This window comes from Arachis ipaensis, chromosome B8, assembly GCF_059453495.1.
Source record: "Arachis ipaensis isolate K30076 ecotype BB chromosome B8, ASM5945349v1, whole genome shotgun sequence".
In the NCBI taxonomy this organism is placed as follows: Eukaryota; Viridiplantae; Streptophyta; class Magnoliopsida; order Fabales; family Fabaceae; genus Arachis; species Arachis ipaensis.
Window position 1 is genome coordinate 6,489,396 of NC_142443.1, and position 17,359 is coordinate 6,506,754.

At 35.1% G+C, this 17,359-nt stretch overlaps 4 protein-coding genes across 7 annotated transcripts; 3 read left to right on the top strand and 1 right to left on the bottom strand.

The window, feature by feature from the left end:
• Positions 1–361: 361 nt before the first annotated feature.
• DCP1 (decapping 1) lies at positions 362–4,994 on the top strand. 2 transcript variants are annotated; one of them, XM_088496868.1, is made up of 9 exons: positions 362–785; positions 897–937; positions 1,023–1,072; positions 1,572–1,716; positions 1,882–1,938; positions 2,769–2,895; positions 3,709–4,176; positions 4,363–4,428; positions 4,693–4,994. In XM_088496868.1, exons 1-8 carry the CDS (start codon positions 627–629, stop codon positions 4,417–4,419), a joined length of 1,104 nt encoding a protein of 367 aa, XP_088352994.1. In that variant the 5' UTR covers positions 362–626; the 3' UTR covers positions 4,420–4,428; positions 4,693–4,994. The 2 variants fall into 2 exon arrangements, with proteins under 2 accessions (XP_088352994.1, XP_088352993.1); XM_088496867.1 differs by having other exon boundaries at positions 384–785; positions 4,542–4,994.
• Positions 4,995–5,355: 361 nt separating this feature from the next.
• LOC107614143 (NF-kappa-B inhibitor-like protein) lies at positions 5,356–8,071 on the bottom strand. Of its 3 annotated transcripts, none has more exons than XM_016316369.3 (9): positions 7,727–8,071; positions 7,358–7,524; positions 7,123–7,230; positions 6,925–6,981; positions 6,698–6,778; positions 6,509–6,543; positions 6,272–6,361; positions 5,850–6,009; positions 5,356–5,755 (listed from the first exon to the last, which is right to left on the bottom strand). In XM_016316369.3, the coding sequence occupies exons 1-9, from the start codon at positions 7,878–7,880 to the stop codon at positions 5,642–5,644; spliced, it is 966 nt and encodes a 321-aa protein (XP_016171855.1). In that variant the 5' UTR covers positions 7,881–8,071; the 3' UTR covers positions 5,356–5,641. The 3 variants fall into 3 exon arrangements, with proteins under 3 accessions (XP_016171855.1, XP_088352995.1, XP_020964364.1); XM_088496869.1 differs by having other exon boundaries at positions 6,925–6,972; positions 7,727–8,009; XM_021108705.2 differs by lacking the exon at positions 6,925–6,981 and having other exon boundaries at positions 7,727–8,001.
• Positions 8,072–8,592: 521 nt separating this feature from the next.
• Positions 8,593–11,770, top strand: LOC107613799 (Leucine-rich repeat (LRR) family protein). The gene is made up of 10 exons (XM_016315954.3): positions 8,593–8,788; positions 8,871–8,942; positions 9,023–9,115; positions 9,494–9,575; positions 9,714–9,770; positions 9,881–9,945; positions 10,034–10,129; positions 10,292–10,378; positions 10,484–10,564; positions 10,650–11,770. The coding sequence occupies exons 1-10, from the start codon at positions 8,690–8,692 to the stop codon at positions 11,322–11,324; spliced, it is 1,407 nt and encodes a 468-aa protein (XP_016171440.1). The 5' UTR covers positions 8,593–8,689; the 3' UTR covers positions 11,325–11,770.
• Positions 11,771–15,954: 4,184 nt separating this feature from the next.
• LOC107614130 (F-box family protein) lies at positions 15,955–17,285 on the top strand. The gene has a single exon (XM_016316354.3). It carries the CDS (start codon positions 16,213–16,215, stop codon positions 17,191–17,193), a length of 981 nt encoding a protein of 326 aa, XP_016171840.1. The 5' UTR covers positions 15,955–16,212; the 3' UTR covers positions 17,194–17,285.
• Positions 17,286–17,359: the final 74 nt, after the last annotated feature.

The following is a 17,359-nucleotide window of genomic DNA, read 5'->3' on the forward strand; positions in this document are numbered from 1 at the left end:
CAAATTAAAAATATCCACAATTAAAAATTTAATTGGATCTTTAATCACATATTTTTTAGAACAATATTCGATTAATTTTATTTTTTTTAACACAAAAATAATTTAATTATAAAATCAAAAATAGTGTAAAAATTTAATTAAAAAAATATAAAAAATTAATTATAAATTTGATAAAATTACATAGACCCACCTGAATAATTAAAATAAAAAAACTAGACTGTGAAAGTTGTATTTTACTAAATTTGTTATATAAAAATAGAGCGAAGTAAAAATTTGAGTACATATAAAGTAAAGTATAATAATCTTAAGAAACTAGATGTACATGTATATGAATTAAATAAAGCATAGTACTTTATATAGTAGTGTCTAGTGGGTAAAGTAGTAAATTAGTTAAGAGGTTGTTTTGGTAATTGCGGGAAAATAGGGGGTTTTAATTTCGCTTGGGGAAGAAGGTGAGAGTGATAGACGACTCCAAAACAAGGAGCTGAGTTGGTTCACCTCTCTTTCTTCTCTGATTCTCCATCCCATTCCATTCCCCCTTTTCCATTCTCACTCTCAGGCACACAACACATCCAAACCCCAAACCCAACCCGCAAAATTCTAGGGTTTGTGTTTGCGGTTCCAAAATGTCTCAGAACGGGAAGCTCATGCCCAATCTCGACCAGCACAGCACCAAGCTCCTCAACCTCACTGTTCTTCAGCGCATCGACCCCTTCGTCGAGGAAATCCTCATCACCGCTGCACACGTCACCTTCTACGAGTTCAACATCGACCTCTCCCAATGGGTTCGTTCCGTTATAATCTCCTTCCTTTCATCGATTCCATTCTCTCTCTCTCTCTCTCTCTCTCTCTCTCTAACGCTTTCTCTCTCTTCTTTCTGCGATTACCGTTTGCAGAGCCGCAAGGACGTCGAGGGATCCCTCTTCGTTGTCAAAAGGTCTACTTTTTGTTCCTTTTCCTTCATCATATCGCAACAATTCATGAATTCCACGATCCGATTGCTTTTTGTTTGATTTTTTCAGGAACACGCAACCGCGATTTCAGTTTATTGTGATGAACCGTCGCAATACTGGTTAGTTAGTCCTTCTGCTTTTGTTTTTTTGTCGTCAACAAACTTTTTTTTATTATTTTATAGAAAGAATTTCGCCTTTCTTGTCCCTTTTTGAGGCAATCAGGCATGGTTTGGTGCGATGGTTGTTGGAAATTTAGTATTGCGAGTATCATTTCTCATTTTCTCATTTTGGGTTCTTGTCGGTAACGTAATTAAGTTTCTTTTTTTTTTCATATGCTTCCTGGTCAGAGATAGAGCACGATTTTAGTTATTAGTTGTGATCTTGCCCCCTAATATTGTAGGATTTGGGCTTAGGTATTGGCTATTGGAATTCCACCACAGTTGTTATGTTGCAGTCAATATTGTGAGTTAAAGTGAAATTAGTAATTATGCAAGCTGTAAATATAAGCCTTGTAGACATTATTTTGTGGGTGAGGTATATACTTTGCTGCTACTGTACATGGTGGTTGAGAACTTCCAAATATCCCTATATTTAACCCTGGTCTGTCTGCATAAGCAGAAAATTTGGTGGAAAATCTTTTGGGGGATTTCGAGTATGAAGTTCAGGTTCCTTATCTATTGTATAGAAATGCTGCTCAAGAAGTGAATGGCATCTGGTTCTATAATGCACGTGAATGTGAAGAGGTTGCAAATCTTTTTAACAGGTAATGAAACATGGAAATGCCGAGTTACACATAGATAGTTTGCAATTTTTTTAATTATTATAATTGATATTGTGACTTATGCATTAGTCTAACAGCAAAATTTTTCTCCAATTTCTATTATTTTCATGCAATTGTGTTATTCACCTAAAATTGGCTGGTTTTCAGGATCCTTAATGCATATGCTAAGGTGCCTCCAAAGTCAAAGGTGTCTTCTACAAAGAGGTAATAATACTACTATGTTTCTATCTGGCGCCACTACCTTATCCTGTTCCCATGGATCGTGGGGCTCGTTTTATCTATTATGTCTTTTTTCTTCTGGTTCATATGGTGTTCTACTCTTCTATTACATCATATGAAGGAAAGAGTGAGAAAGTTGACAGAAAAGTTAAAAGTGAGCTGATTCTGAAGGTTGAGACTTGTCCGTATTGAGTTGAATAAGTTTCACATCAGGCCCATGTATTAATAGTAGCACTTAGAAGTGCAACTTCTTACAACTTTGTATAAATTACCAACTGAGAAGCTGCTGACAGCTGTCTCTAACTAACTACAAACAACAGACCAGGTTAACTTACTCTGACAGTTAACTTCTAAAACAAAACACACAAACTAAGATGGAGAGACCCCCTATGTACTATTGGTTTACATTTTTGATTTTATCTTGGGTGAGCTTAACTTGCATGCAAGGTCTAATGACTAGCAACTTATGACAAGGCCATGTTATGACATGGTTATCTTAATTTTTTTGGTTGGGAGAGGTGATAAGATCATTTGTCTGTTTGACTCCATTCTTTAATCAATTGTTTTCAACATGTATAAATTGCTTATGTTTTATGTTCTATACTCCCACCACATATGCATGTTTCAAGGAAGATCTTTGATATGAAAATATTGGGTAGCCTTGTTACATTATCAGTTTTCTTGCTGCTTAATATTTATATCATTTAGGCTTGGAGGATTATAGCTTAAAAAGCTTACATTAATCATTATGGTGGATCTTGGCACATGGTGTTTTTGGAATTCTAGTATTGATGTTTTTCTTACATTTATTGCAGTGAGTTTGAGGAACTTGAAGCAGTACCAACGTTGGCAGTTATGGATGGTCCTCTTGAACCGTCAGCATTAAATGTTTCCAATGTAGCTGATGCTGTCGATGATCCATCATTTGTAAATTTCTTCAGTGTATGTGCCATAGTGGAGGGTTTAATTTCCATTTTCTACGTCTAAAAATTTGTCAACAGAGTCTTCTATTGATTTCAAATTTATTGACAAACATAATGATATGATGAGATGACACTGGCCCAGGGAGATGATTAATTGTTTCTGGGATTCTCTGTGGTGCTTGACAAAATTTTTTCTTGCCTATTTTTGTATTTCATTATAAATTGATTCAACTTATGATTGATATATCTTGGAGTCTTAACCTTATTTGATTGTCCCTTTTTTTTTTGGCACATTATTTGCCTTTGCTGATTGCTGGACTTGTTTGGACAAACTTAATAAACCATAGGACTGATGTCTATGGCATTATTGTAGTTCTTCATGCCGAATTGGCATTTAGAATTGCAACTCTCAGAAAGAGACTATGCCATGGCTTCCTCATTTGAATATTGGTCATAGATGGGATCATCTATGGAAGCAAGGAAGTGCAAAGTGTTGAGAAAATAATGGTGTGTTCTCGCGTATCTATGATTAATTATCTAGTCTCTTGAATATTATAGTAGTCCAAAATGTTTTTCACCAATAATCGTTTTCAACTTTGTACTTGACGTATCCAAGGTCACTGATCATCTGTTTTTCTATTGAACTTCTACAGTGAGCTATATTTTACCTGAGTTTAACATCATCTGTTGTGGACCCATATAATCCTGCACATGATCGTTTATCTGTAATATTCAGCACAATGATATGCAAACATAGTTTTTCATGGTATGTTAAACCTTTGTAACTCAAGTCTGACTGGGTTAATATTTCCTGATACTTTTATTATTGCAGCAAGCTATGGCCATTGGGAATACTGCAAATGCTCCAATTACTGGACAACTTTATCAGTCTTCTGCTACAATCTCTTCATCTTCCGTGCCAAGTCATGCTGCTGCTCCCACTGTGCCATCCTTGCAGGCACCCTCTATTTCAGCATCTACTCCTTTACTGCCCCAACACGATGCTCCTGAATCCAATAACAGCAACAAGCGGGCTGCAAACCTGGTGAAGCCTTCTTCCTTTTTTGTTCCTCCCCCATCTTCAGCAATGGTGGTCCCGCCTGTGTCTTTATCCACACCTACCGCTCCTCCACTTCATCCTGCTGTTAGCGTACAGCGTCCATACGGTGCTCCACTGCTACAACCATTTCCACCTCCAACTCCACCACCTTCACTTACCCCCACTTCAGCTTCTCTTCCAAACTTTGGTCCAGTGATCTCCAGAGAAAAGGTCCGCGAGGCGCTTCTTGTGCTTGTTCAGGTTAGTTTGCTTTTGGTACCAGTGCTTGATATTCCAAGTTCCAACTATAATGATCATAAGCATGACTGATAGGAAGCAAACAAGTTTGTATGAACTTGTTGTATTCTTTTCTCTGCCATGAATAGGAAGCATTTATTATTTTCTAGTGTCTTTTATATATATATATACATTTTTTTGTTTTTGCAGGACAATCAATTCATTGATATGGTATATAAAGCGCTGTTGAACGCTCATCAATCATGATTTCATGAGGTGTCTATTTACCAAATTGCTGAAGGAAGTGTTTTTTCTTTTCCGGCTGAATTACTTTTAGTATACTAGTTAGGCCAGGCTTTAATTGCTTCTTGAACTCTGATATGTTTCAGGCATGTATGTAAAAATGGGGTGTGTTGTGATTGACCATTTGGATCTAGCTAAGTTTCCTGAAAATGTCATTTATTTTTTCTTCCAAAAACTGATTGATTGCAAATAATCTGCCATAGCTACTGTAATTGTGATATATATATGACATGGCAGGAAATGGTGAGAGACCGCGATGAATGGTTACAGAAATACGGAACTGATTTAACAAAATATGGTGATTGATTCATTGACTGCAGCAAATCTCCAAATTGTAGAGGGGGTGATGGTGTTGTTATTGAGCCTTGTTTTGTCTATTTTATTTTTGTATGTTGAAGACTTGCTTAGCATCAGGGGTCGTTGTTTGAATGAAAATGGACTGTGCAGCATAATGCAAGTAATATAGTAAGCATCACATTGTGTCTGATGGAGTAGACGACACCTATATATTTTAATGTGATAAACCAGTTGTGGCACTATTTGATTATTGTACATTTTGTCATCCAGAAAGTAGAGATAAGCTGCTCCCACTATTTACTTCCATTGGTGGTATATCTTTTTTTAATGTTTTAAATATTGTTAAAAGAATAAGGATTAGGAGTCTTAATTCATCCACTTAATTATTTTTTTAATATTTAAAAGAAAAAAATTTAAATGTTTTTTTTTAACTTAAAAAGATAAGAAATTTAAAACTTTTTTTAGAAGGTAGAAAGATAACTAAATAGATGAGCTAGGACTTCAAATAAATTTTTTCGTTAAAAATTGTTTTATAACGTTTGTAAGACAAGAAATTGAGCTCGAGTAATTCACAAGAATGAACAAAAATGAATGAGCCAACGATGATAATGAAGACGGAGAAAAAATCGTCGACAAAATAAGTAATGTACCCTAAGGATGTTAGGATTTTACAGGAATAATTTGTTCTTCATATTACATTATTTTGATGCAGCGCTTGATACTAAAAAAAACAGGGATATATGGATATCATTAATGATATTTTATAATTCTCAAGTGAACCAACTCTAACTATGCCAACAACGGCCTCAACCATTGAAATTTGAAGGGCTTTAAGCAGTGCATAGCTTTGGCCATAGCTCTCTTCATTTCCCTTCAAATAAAATATCATTCAATTGAGTAAGTCATTTTCTGGAAATACTAACTGCAAGTCTTCATTGTCTCTATAAACTTGAACTAGAACTGCAGCCTTGTACACAAACATCCCAAACATGGCTGGCACAAGCTGAAATGAACAACATATATTAATGCAAATGACCATGTGTTTTGTCTAGTGATGTGTACTTCAAATGTTTTATAGCATAAGTTTCAAATTTTACCTGAAAATCAAAGAAATCATTGGTAAAATACTGATGGGACAGAACCCAAATACCATAGATTGCTGCCGGAATCACAAGCCTTGGAGATGAGAGGGACATGCTACAACCCTTTATCAACCGCTCCAATGAATCTTGTAGGTCCTCACTTCTTATACCAATCCTGGTTTATAAGAACTTGTTTATCAAAACAAGGGATGATCAACAACAACATAAGAACTTCTTTATGTTTTTATTTCCAATATTTTCTGTTTTAAGAATTTTGTGAAGATAAGATGAAAAAAGAAAATAAGATTTTATTGTTTTAGTTTTTTCTCTATAAAATCCTGAAAACAAAAAATACAAAAAATGAAAACAGAAAATGTTTTCTCAAACCAAATAGACCCCTTAGTAATTATGAAATTGTAAACAAGTTTGAGTTTTACTTCTTGGGCTTCTTTTTTCTGAATATCTGAGCAACAGATTCAGTGGAGAGGTTATCTGCATGTTGATACAATAGCCGAAGATACAAGCAACTGCATTGCAGATTATATCAGTTTAATTAAATACCATAACAATCATTGGAAAAACAAGCTGCCATTTTCTTCTCATCCACATAGAGAAGCACCTACTTAAAAAGAAATCACATTCACTACAGAAAATTAAATAAATGCAAATCAAACCTGAAAAGAACTCCAATCCCATAACTCACAGCAGCCTCCACATCATAAAGCAACAATAAAAATGATTGAGAGATTAGAATCAGTATGCTAGCTTTGTATGATTTATGAACTTTGATAGCAAGTTGTAAAATCTTCTTTCTTTCTTTTTGGCAACAGAAGAGAAAATAGTTATTTAAACAAAGAGCTTACCTGTGCTGATAAAGTTATGAAGCAATATCCACTACAAGCTAGTCCAATACCTATGGATATGAGAAGTATTTCCCTCTTGAGCTACAATTACAAAATCATGAAAAAGAATCAGAAGCTTCCTTAACATCTGAACAACAATTGCTTAATCAAAGCTACATGCCTCAGATAACATCACACCATTGTCTTTGAGACAATAAACCTACTGAGTTTCAAGATAAGTATCATACAGATTCATATTTCAGAATGTTCAGTTTCCTCCGTCGTTCGCTGCTATCCTGCAACATCTGTTAGTATACATGAAGACAAGCATCCTCTATTATTCAACGATTGAATTACTATAATTATTGACTGAAGAAAGGGGAGCTGGCCATAGTATTCATCTGATAAAACACAAAATGAAGTTCTAGAAATGTTAAAAAGTATACCTTAGCATTCAGTTTCTTGTTTATTGGGGCAGAATTTTCACCTAAAACCCACTCCTGGGTTCTTGAAAGTTTCAAAAAGCCATCATCATCAATATTACTCTCAGTGATCTACAAATATTACAAGCATCTGATGTGATTGAATTGCCTGATCAATGAAATCATACACAACATGATATACAATTGAATCATAGCAATTCAATGAAACAATGTATGGAAGCCAAGTTTGAAACTGAACCTGCCCTGGTTGTTGAGAAGTGTTGCCAATATCATAAGATTCAAGAGAAGTACTTCTGAACTTTCTCTGCCATAACATATCAGACAGCCTTGATATGAAATCCCCATTGACTTCTCTCTCCTCAAGAAATATTTGCAAGACATCCTCCTCTACATCACTCACTGTCACTGATAATCAAAGAGTTTCAACTCATTAGCTTTCATTACAAACAAATATCACCTCTTATTTCTTTTTAAAGATTAAAGGATAATAATGAAAGCTTGAAACTAGAGCATACATGGGGAAGCATTATCCACAGAAAGGAGACAAAAACGCTATCTGAATTCTCAAAACATGGGGAAATGAAGAAGAGAGGTGGTAAGTGCTAACCTGAAGGAGGAGCAGCTCTTAAAACTGAGACGGATGGAGAAATAGAAGTGGAAAAAGAACTTGGGAAACGAGACAAGACATGAATTCTGGGGAGCTGAAGGTTGGAAGAAGAAGAAGAAGAGGGTAAGAATCCAATCCTTGAAAGAGCGTCCATTATGGATGGATGAAAGGCTAATTGTTCATTTCAGTGTAAAGAAAGAATTGTGTGTTATTTGGTCAAAAAATATCTGAGCTGAGTAGAGTGATGAGTGATCTATCATCTCACTTTGGAAAGTAACATTATCCGCTGTCACAACTCACAACTTCAACCTTAAAATTTACATGACATAATGGTAAACTAATGACAAGTTCTATATCATTTTCTATGTATAAAAAACAAATTATACTTATTTTTTTAATTATAAATTTAATATTGTATTATATTTTATTATCATTTTTATTTTTCTTTCTTATATGTTTAATATCAAAGTGAAAGGTAAAAAAAAAACATATGTATTGTAGAGTATTTTTAAGAATTTCTCGCTATTTATTATTATTTTTGTTTTAAAAAAAGTTTAAAAAGGCTGTTTCAAAAGAAGGTTATTGTTATAATGTTATACATTTTTTAAAGGAAAATTGGGTTTAACTATTTATTATATTTTATTAAGAAAATTATAGATATTGAAATTTTCCTATGATTCTTTTGATATACAAAAAATCAAAAACAGAGTTCCCGTAAGGATGTGCTTTATGTTATAAAATATTTCTAATTTTTTTTTTTGGTGACTAAAAATATTTCTAATTTGTAAACACAAAACAACAAGACATGGGAAAAGCTAATTAGAAAAATTGCTTAAATATAATTAATTAATAATTATTTAACTTTTTTGGGGAAAAAAAGGTGTAGGGAAGCTAGGGTTTTTAATGCCCTTAGAATTAGTTATAACTTATAAGCCTCTCGGGTTGAATCGGTGAGAGGAATCAATGGCTCGCCTGAGCTTAGAGCAAGTATTGAAGGACAACAATGGCGATGATCCAAGTTCCATTACCAGTCTTCAGCTCAATCACAAGGCACTTTCAGATGTTAGGCTTCCATCCTACTCTTTTTTATTTCAACTTGGAACCACCAAAGATATTAACTTTTTCAGTTTTGGTAAATGCCCAGGTCTCTTGTTTGTCCAGCTTCAGCAATCTGGAGAAGCTCGACCTCAAACTCAACAACCTAACTTCACTAGAGGTACTCTCTCTTTTTCTTTCTTTTCTGAAAGAATAAATCTTATGGGCATTCTGATTGGCTTCTTATCTATGGTACCGCAGGGGTTGAGGTCATGCGTTAATTTGAAATGGTTATCCGTTTTGGAGAACAAATTAGAAACCTTGGAAGGAATTCAAGGGCTTACTAAGCTCACTGTAAGTAGCTGCATTTTGTGAATATTAATATCACCTGAGCTTGGGAATTTAGTTTACTTCTTTCTGGTTGCTAGTCCTGTGTGTTGTGTACCTTATTATTGGATTTAAGACTTCGTTTATTAAAATTTTTATGGTTATTTTGAAAACTACTGTAAGATTAGTTATTAGCTTTTCTTGTGCTGCTGCTACTTACTGGTGTGTGGATTCTGTTGAGTTTTATTGTACATTTCTGCCTCCATTTGTGTACTTTGCTGTTTGCCTATGTGTGTATTCGAAGTGATGAGCTTATTTCAAGTCAACCAATCTTTTATGCTTGATTTCTTCTAATAAAACTTCTTGAAGATTTAGGAGTCACATTTGTATGTATATACGAACCAGGTGCTAAATGCAGGCAAAAATAAGCTTAGATCTATGGATGAGGTCAGATCGCTTGTTAGCCTCCGAGCACTGATTTTGAATGGTAAGACTTCTTTTGCTGACCATCTACTTTGAAGGTTGAACTTGGAACATTGTGAGAATATTTCGGTAATCTTTGAAGGAGTTAGAACCTCTTTTCTCCCTTTGCTCTTACCTATTTTTGTATGTTTTCTTTGGGCAGAAAATGAGATTGTTTCCATTTGCAAGCTTGATGAATTGAAAGAATTGAACACCATTGGTAAGAATTACCATACTCTCTGTTTCCTATGAGTTCCAATACTTCTGAACTCACCTAATGGGATAGCTCGCATTTGAATAATCCTGAAATATCTCTAATTTCTCATGTAGTTCTATCCAAAAATCCAATCAGGAAAATTGGTGGGGCTCTGACAAAGGTGAAATCTATCACAAAGGTAAAGGTTCCTCAAGATGTGAAGCTCCTTCATTAATGTTTATTTCAGTATTGTATTCCCATTGCTCATAAACCTTTCCTGGTTGTAGCTCTCCCTCTCTCATTGCCAGCTTCAGGGAATAGACTGCTCACTCAAGTCTTGTGTAGAGTTGAGAGAACTCCGCCTTGCCCACAATGAGATTCAGGTGTGCTTTGAATGTGACTTCCCTTTTTCAATTCCAGTTCAAGATAAAATTTGCTGTTGCAATATTCCATAATGTGCTTTCATATCATTTTTTAATGACTTTATTGCTTAGAGTTTTTAGGTTTTACTGTTTATAACATCTTGCTACGTTTTGGATTCTCAGTCTCTCCCAGATGAATTAGCACAGAATTCAAAGCTCCAGAATTTAGATTTGGGGAATAATGTGATCACAAAGTGGTCAGAACTAAAGGTTTGACGTAGTATACATATATGGCATTTCTCTTTGTCTAATGTTTCATAATTATCTAGACACTTTCCAACCCCTGTATCTTCATCGTTGTTGTTGCACCTGTAGGTGCTTAAATCCCTCACAAATCTGAGAAATCTCAATCTTCAAGGAAATCCAGTTGCTTCGATTGAGAAGGTTACTAGAAAGGTAATCCTTTTATTTTCTATTCTTATGTTAATTCACACTTGCTTCTAAAATTTCATCCTTAAACAGCCATGGTGCTATGTTGCAGGTTAAGAAAGCACTGCCAAAACTTCGTATATTCAATGCTAGACCAGTAGATAAAGATGCAAAGAATGAGAAATGTGACGATGATGGTGGTAATGATTTTTCAGTAGATCAAGTAGGTCAAAATATGAAAGATAGCACCAAAGACAAGAAGAGGGCAAGATTCCATGGTGAGAATGAGGATGATCATGCTGAAGTTGTTGGTGATCTTGAATTTGAGAGAAAATCAAGTAAGAAAAAGAAGAAAACTGTTGATGATTTCAAGAAGGAAGTCAGAGTCACTGACGAGGAAAATACAGATCATAACAAGAAATCAACTAAGAAAAAGCCCAAGAATGATGACAATCCTGTGGACAAGGAATTAGCTCCGCGGGAGAATGTTACTAGGATCGAGAAGAAACATAAGAAAAAACAAAAGAATGAGAAACAAAGTGAACTTGATGTGATTGATGATGCAGAAGCTTCATTTGTGGAGCTTTTTAATACTGGAGATACAGAAAATCTTAATCATGTTGATGAAATGAAACAGGAGAAAGTGCCTAAGGATGCAAAACAGGTGGATAGCACATCGATCTCATTTACCAAGCGAAAGAGTACTAAGACAAAGAGCATGGAGTCTCAGTCAGATCCATTATTAGAAATTGGAATGGGAGGGCCATCGACATGGGGCGACGACTGACAAGTGGAAACGTCTAGCGAGATGCCGCAGCTTTGAGCCATTCAGTGCAACTAGAATTTAGTCTAGTTTTCTCACTCAGGATAACTCGTTGCTACTGAGTTCCTGTGTTATTCTTCAATGCTCCAGGTTGTTGGGTTATGTTGCTACTTTTTACTGCCCCTCAAATTGTTTACTCTTTGCTACTGAGTTCCTGGGTAATTTTGCTTTGCTCCAAGTTGTTGGGTTATGTTGCTACTTTGTGGTGTGCAAACATCATAGACTGGATCCATTTACTGATCATACTTTTTACTGTCCCTCAAATAGTTTAATTCCAGCAGTAGTAGCTAGAACCATTTCATTAAAGTATTTTACTTTATGTTTCATGCCCCCGTTCCCATATTAATGTAATGTTAAATTTTGAAAGGGAGCCTTTAATTTTTGTTATAAAAGAGTGGATATATTTGCAACTTCATGTCTCTAGTAACTGCTTGGTATATTAGGCCAATGAGTAATAGCTCAAATGGTATAAACTCTCTGTACTCATCTAATGTACTCATCTAAGAGGTTGCGGGTTCGAGTCTTCATATCTTTGGTATAAAAAAAAAAAATAAAAAACTGCTTGGTATATTAGAACACATGCTATTTTGATTTCGAAATTTAAATTAGGAGTATTGTTACTGTTAGGTTTTTTACCATCAAGAAACTACATCATGATAACATGCAGAGACATCTGTCTATAATTAAAAAAAGAATTGCACATTTGTTCTATTTTTAACTTTGGTTTATTTTTCAATGTTAATATGAAAACAGTTAAAATTAGTCTCGTCTTAAACACTCGAGCTACCCCAATTAGCACACGCACAATCTAACTATCTAAGGTTGAACAAGTCATTACGAAAATGTGTATATCCGAAACTGTTATAGATAAGAAGCAATATTGGACTTGTATCCAAAATATGAACACGCCATAAGTCAACTTTGACTGAAAATAATGAGAAAAAGAAAAAGAAAGCACGCACGAGAATGAGATTAGGACAATTTTATTTTCCGCATGGCTTTTGCCTTTTGTGTATATAGCTTTCTGACTTTAATATGCAGTTACGTGACTATACTAAATATCAAACAACATTAAATAAAAAGCAGAAGAATGCTAGAAATACATATATTTTTTTTTTTTTACCAAAGATAAGAGACTCGAACTCGCAACCTCTTAATTGAGTATGGGGAGACTATGCCATTTGAGCTATTACTCATTGCCTAGAAATACATATATTTGCTCTCACATTATTTTGTAATTTTATTATAGTTCATTCATTTCCTATTTTGTACGCAGTCATTTTTATACACAAGATATAATCATCAAGTGATTTGTCTGATTCAAACAAGTATAGTATACTATATAAAAAAATATACAAGGCGCCAAGTTTGATTGACCAAATTAGTCTGAAACACCATTTATAATACGGTTTGAAATATCAGCAAATGAAGATATTATTGATATGAAACTGTATTTTCTCACGCACGTTTTATAGTTGTTTCTGACTTTATCACGAGTTACTGCAGATAATATCTTCTATTTGTCTTTGAAAGTAGTTAACAAGATAGATGCATGTATGTAATTGCTGGTGATACTGAATGATACACTTAATTTGACCACTGTAGTTGATGCTCAAAACAATTCAGAATTCGTTTATAAATTATTAAACTATATGCCTTATATATATCAATTCAAATTTAATTTAATTTCTTTATCGATTGGTTAGCTAATTTTTGAAATGTCAATGCGATGGGGTGCATAAAGAATCTTAAAGCATGACCAATTAAGCTGTTAAGTGCTAACTGCTATTTAAATATGTACTAGTAGCTTTTTGGTTTCAATTGCATCTATATATAGCTAGTTAAGAGCCATTATTGGGTGCTTTAATTAATTTATTTGTAATAATAATATGAATTATTGCAGCTAACTTATGCTTACTCTATGTTTTAGTTGAAGAAAAGTACTCATCATCTATAATTTAATATATAAAACTAAAGAGGTTGCTATTTAAGTAGGAGCAGTTCACACGAATGCACTTGAATACTGTACTTATTTCCCAACCAAAAAAGAAAAAAGAAGGAAACAACAGTTGCAAGTTGAATCACGTAAATATCATACTAATAAATTAACAATAGGATGATATTTAACCAAGAAGATTATTATATCGTAGCCTTATCCGTAGTTTAGTGTTAGCCTTTTATGGTTTCAAGTCTATTATGCAGAATTAAGTCTTATAAAAGCGATGATACGCAGAAGAAGGCCAGGTCCTTATCAAATAAGCCTTGAATATCCTGTACCAATTTACTGATTATTACTTTCAAGATGTCCAAGTGATCATGGACAAAATCACCCGACTCTAAGACTGGGTTTGATTCTAAGAATAGGTCAAGACATTTAAAATAAGACACAAAGAACATAAATACAAAAATTAGTATTTTTGTATTTTGTTTGACGATAAACTATAACAAATTATATTTTTTTGTTAGTATTCCTGTATTTTTTGTGTCAAAATAAATATAAAATATACTAATTCAATATTTCTAAAAATACTATATCATATGATCGTGTATGCTTGTACTAAATTCAAGTTGATTGGTGACATGCATGGTATATGATGCAATTTTCGAGATGGGCTTAATACCTTACTTAACCCAAAAACCAAAAAGTCAAGATATTAATATTGAAGCGAAGTTGCATTGATTGATGGTGGAACCACTTGGTACCAAAGATATTGAGCAAAATGCACGCGTATGAACATTCAGATAAGCATACACACAAAATTGGTGCGCATGCAATTGTACAAATCGAAAAGCCTTGGAGGGTATATGTCGTCTATCTATATGAAACTACTTCTAAACGAACCAGTACAAACACGCAGTGGAGTCCTCAACTAGTTAGCAACTAATAGAAGCAAATTGCGTTGTATTATTGGTGGATATACGTATCAATCAAAAGTCAAAACCATCCCTCATCATCACCTCTTAAGATCGCTTTACATTCTTCACTACTTGTCTATCAACTGTTGTAAGAAAATAGAGTAAAAGTAAACCAATAATTATTCTCTTTATATTTTCCTTTTAATCATTAAGACTAATACCAATATACCATCTTGTAAGTTGTAACTATATAACTCTTTAATTTGACACACACAGATATATATAATTCTGAACCCGCTCCCCCATTCTTTTAAATTTAAGTTTGTGGCATTACTCTCTTGCGAAACGTAGTCATAAATGTCAATTATTAGTTTGCGAAAGAACACGGCATATATATATATATACACACACATTTCTAGAAGGGGGATATAATAAGTCATAAGAGACTAACAAGAGAGCCACTTGCACCATAATGTAGTAGCTATAAATGTATGCAAATTTGTGTACGACGTGCGAGCGCGTTATCTTTCTCTCTTGCTAATTAACTATTGGGATACATCATAGTTGATGCAATGTCAATGTATTGTTATTCAACGAATAGATCAGGTGGGGCTTAACAAATTAATGATAAATATTAGTATGTAGAAAATATTCATTCTAGGGGCGGCTTATTTGTATTTTTCGAATGTCTAGTCTGTGTACATACAATGCTTTTCACAGTGGCACGGTTAATAACAACCTTTTTTAATTATATGATATAATATTATTTAACATCGTCATTAATTATCATTAGTAGTTGTTGAATTTAGGCTTAATAGTAATCTGAGATGACTCAGCATTTGTTCAATTGGCACCGTCCTGAGCCGGGACACCATGCACCATCTTCATATTAATGTGGCCTAAATACAGACATAGAGATATAGATGGGAGCCTAAAACTTATTATTTGATTGTTTATTTTTATAAACGTTTTTCATCGTACAACACTAATATAATGATTTCAACATTGTGAATTGCAATTTCTGTTTTATTTGTCATCCATATATTTTGGTTCATGGTACGCTGGATCTGACAACGTGATGGTTATGCATTTTATCAAGAGATTCTTTCTGAGGCCACGTGTTTTTTTGTAGAACATACGTACTATTGCCTGCATTTTTGACATGTGATTTATATTTTTATTTTATGTTTTTCCGTTTATTGAAATAGATTCAAGTATATTTACCTTATTTCTGGTTCCCCATATTTTCACAAATTCACATGTGCTGAAAGTTGTGGTGCTTGAAAGTTGAAACAAAAGCTCATTATTAATGTCCGAGTGAAATATGGACCCCATGGTCCTGTTGTGATCAATATAAAACGAAAAAGAAAAAAAAGGGCACAAATTAATAATAAATGTCTAAACTTAAAGGTGTTTAAACATTTATTAGGCATATTTGAATAATTACTTTATTTTAATTTGTATCATAAAGAAAAACTACAGAAAACTATTAATCTTTTTTATTTTATTTTATAAGATAGAGATCAGAGTGGGTGATTTTTTGGCCTAATAATTTTGATAGATTTTGAGTGGAAAATTAAAGTAAACTAACTATTTCATTCTTTAGAAATCAAAATGTTACCAAAAAAAGTAATATAAAAAGATAAAAAAAGCTAAAACGGGTTTTATTTAAAGAAAAACGAAAAAACCGTGAAAGTTCGAATACAATTATAATATAATTAGTTGGGTAAGAGCGAATAGTAGAGTTGAATAACTAGAATTGGTGGAGAAAGATGCAATTTGAAGGAAGATGAGAATAAGAAATGTAAGAGCGAAATACATAGGATGGTTCCAAGTTGAATATTCAGCATAAACCAGTATTGACTCTACTTTCAATACTGATTCGCATTCGCTGTTGCTACCAGACACGATAACGGTCTCCTCTCCACACTTGTCACTTAATATAAATACCCACTCTCCCCCCTTTCCCTTTTAACACTCAATTCAATTCAATTCAATGGATATCGATATGATCACCACTCTTCACTCTGACATCATCAACTCCCACATCCTCACCCGCCTCGACGGCCCCACCCTCGCCTCCGCAGCCGCCTCCTCCTCCCACCTCCGCCGTCTCTGCACCCAGCACCACCTCTGGACCACCATCTGCGCCTCCACCTGGCCCTCCCTCACCCACCCCCTTGCCGCACATCTCATCTCTACTCTCCCCAATCAACACCGCTCCATCTTCTCCGACTCCTTCCCCTCCCTTCACCCATCCGCCCTCCATAACAACCAAAATCCACCGCCATCGCCCTCGCCAGAACTCATCTCCGCCGTTGACATCTACTACAACGGCCAACCCGTCTTTTCCCGCGTCCACCGCACCGAAACCCAAAAGGGATGGTTCCTCTGCTCCCCTCTCTGGATCGATATACTTGAACCCAACGAGACGGTTCCCACGCCATTGAAGTTCGCCAAAAGCGAAGACGACGACGACTGGCTCAGGCACGTCCAGGAGAATCTGGAACTCAGCTGGATCCTAATCGACCCGAGCCTGAAGCGCGCGGCCAACCTGTCGAGCCGGAGGGCGGTGTCTGCCCGGCGTCACTGGCTGACCGGAGAGGCGGAGGTGGTGTACGCCGTGGGCGTGGAGGAAGGAGGGGCGCAGTGCGCCGTGAAGGTGACATGCTGCGGAAAATCGGGCGGGGAGATGCAGGTGAGGGAGGTGAGTTTGACGATGGAGGACCTTGATGGGCGGCACGTGATGGGGAGGGACAGCATGGTAATTTTGCAGAGGGCGATGGAGAGTAGTAAGAGGAAGAAGGTGGATGTGGGAGAAGCCAAGGAGAGGTATGAAAAGTTCTGTGATACGAAGATTGAGAGGAGAGAGATGAGGATCAAGAAAGAGAAAGCTATGGACACTCTTGCCATGTTCGTCGCTTTCACCGTCTTCGTTACCTTGTTTTGCTTCCTCAGGTTCTATGTCTGTGTTTGACTATTTATTATTTCTTCATTCTTTTTTTTCTTTTCTTTTCACACATACAAATGTAATACTATACCAATCCAATAAAAATTTACTTTGACCAAGATTGTGGCACCATGTTCCTTTACACATGTCTAATAGTCTAATTTATACTGTCACCTATCTGAATTCTTAAGTA

Excerpts from the sequence above, each read along its gene's own strand:
- DCP1 (XM_088496868.1), top strand. The coding sequence starts at position 627 with ATGTCTCAGAACGGGAAGCTCATGCCCAATCTCGACCAGCACAGCACC. Across the intron at positions 1,717-1,881 it reads GTTGCAAATCTTTTTAACAG|GATCCTTAATGCATATGCTA; the intron begins GTAATGAAACAT and ends GCTGGTTTTCAG. Across the intron at positions 1,939-2,768 it reads AAGGTGTCTTCTACAAAGAG|TGAGTTTGAGGAACTTGAAG; the intron begins GTAATAATACTA and ends CATTTATTGCAG.
- LOC107614143 (XM_016316369.3), bottom strand. The coding sequence starts at position 7,880 with ATGGACGCTCTTTCAAGGATTGGATTCTTACCCTCTTCTTCTTCTTCT. Across the intron at positions 6,982-7,122 it reads ACAAGAAACTGAATGCTAAG|ATGTTGCAGGATAGCAGCGA; the intron begins GTATACTTTTTA and ends GTATACTAACAG. Across the intron at positions 6,544-6,697 it reads TCATAACTTTATCAGCACAG|GCTGCTGTGAGTTATGGGAT; the intron begins GTAAGCTCTTTG and ends TATGATGTGGAG.
- LOC107613799 (XM_016315954.3), top strand. The coding sequence starts at position 8,690 with ATGGCTCGCCTGAGCTTAGAGCAAGTATTGAAGGACAACAATGGCGAT. Across the intron at positions 8,789-8,870 it reads ATCACAAGGCACTTTCAGAT|GTCTCTTGTTTGTCCAGCTT; the intron begins GTTAGGCTTCCA and ends GTAAATGCCCAG. Across the intron at positions 9,576-9,713 it reads CCGAGCACTGATTTTGAATG|AAAATGAGATTGTTTCCATT; the intron begins GTAAGACTTCTT and ends TTCTTTGGGCAG.
- LOC107614130 (XM_016316354.3), top strand. The coding sequence starts at position 16,213 with ATGGATATCGATATGATCACCACTCTTCACTCTGACATCATCAACTCC.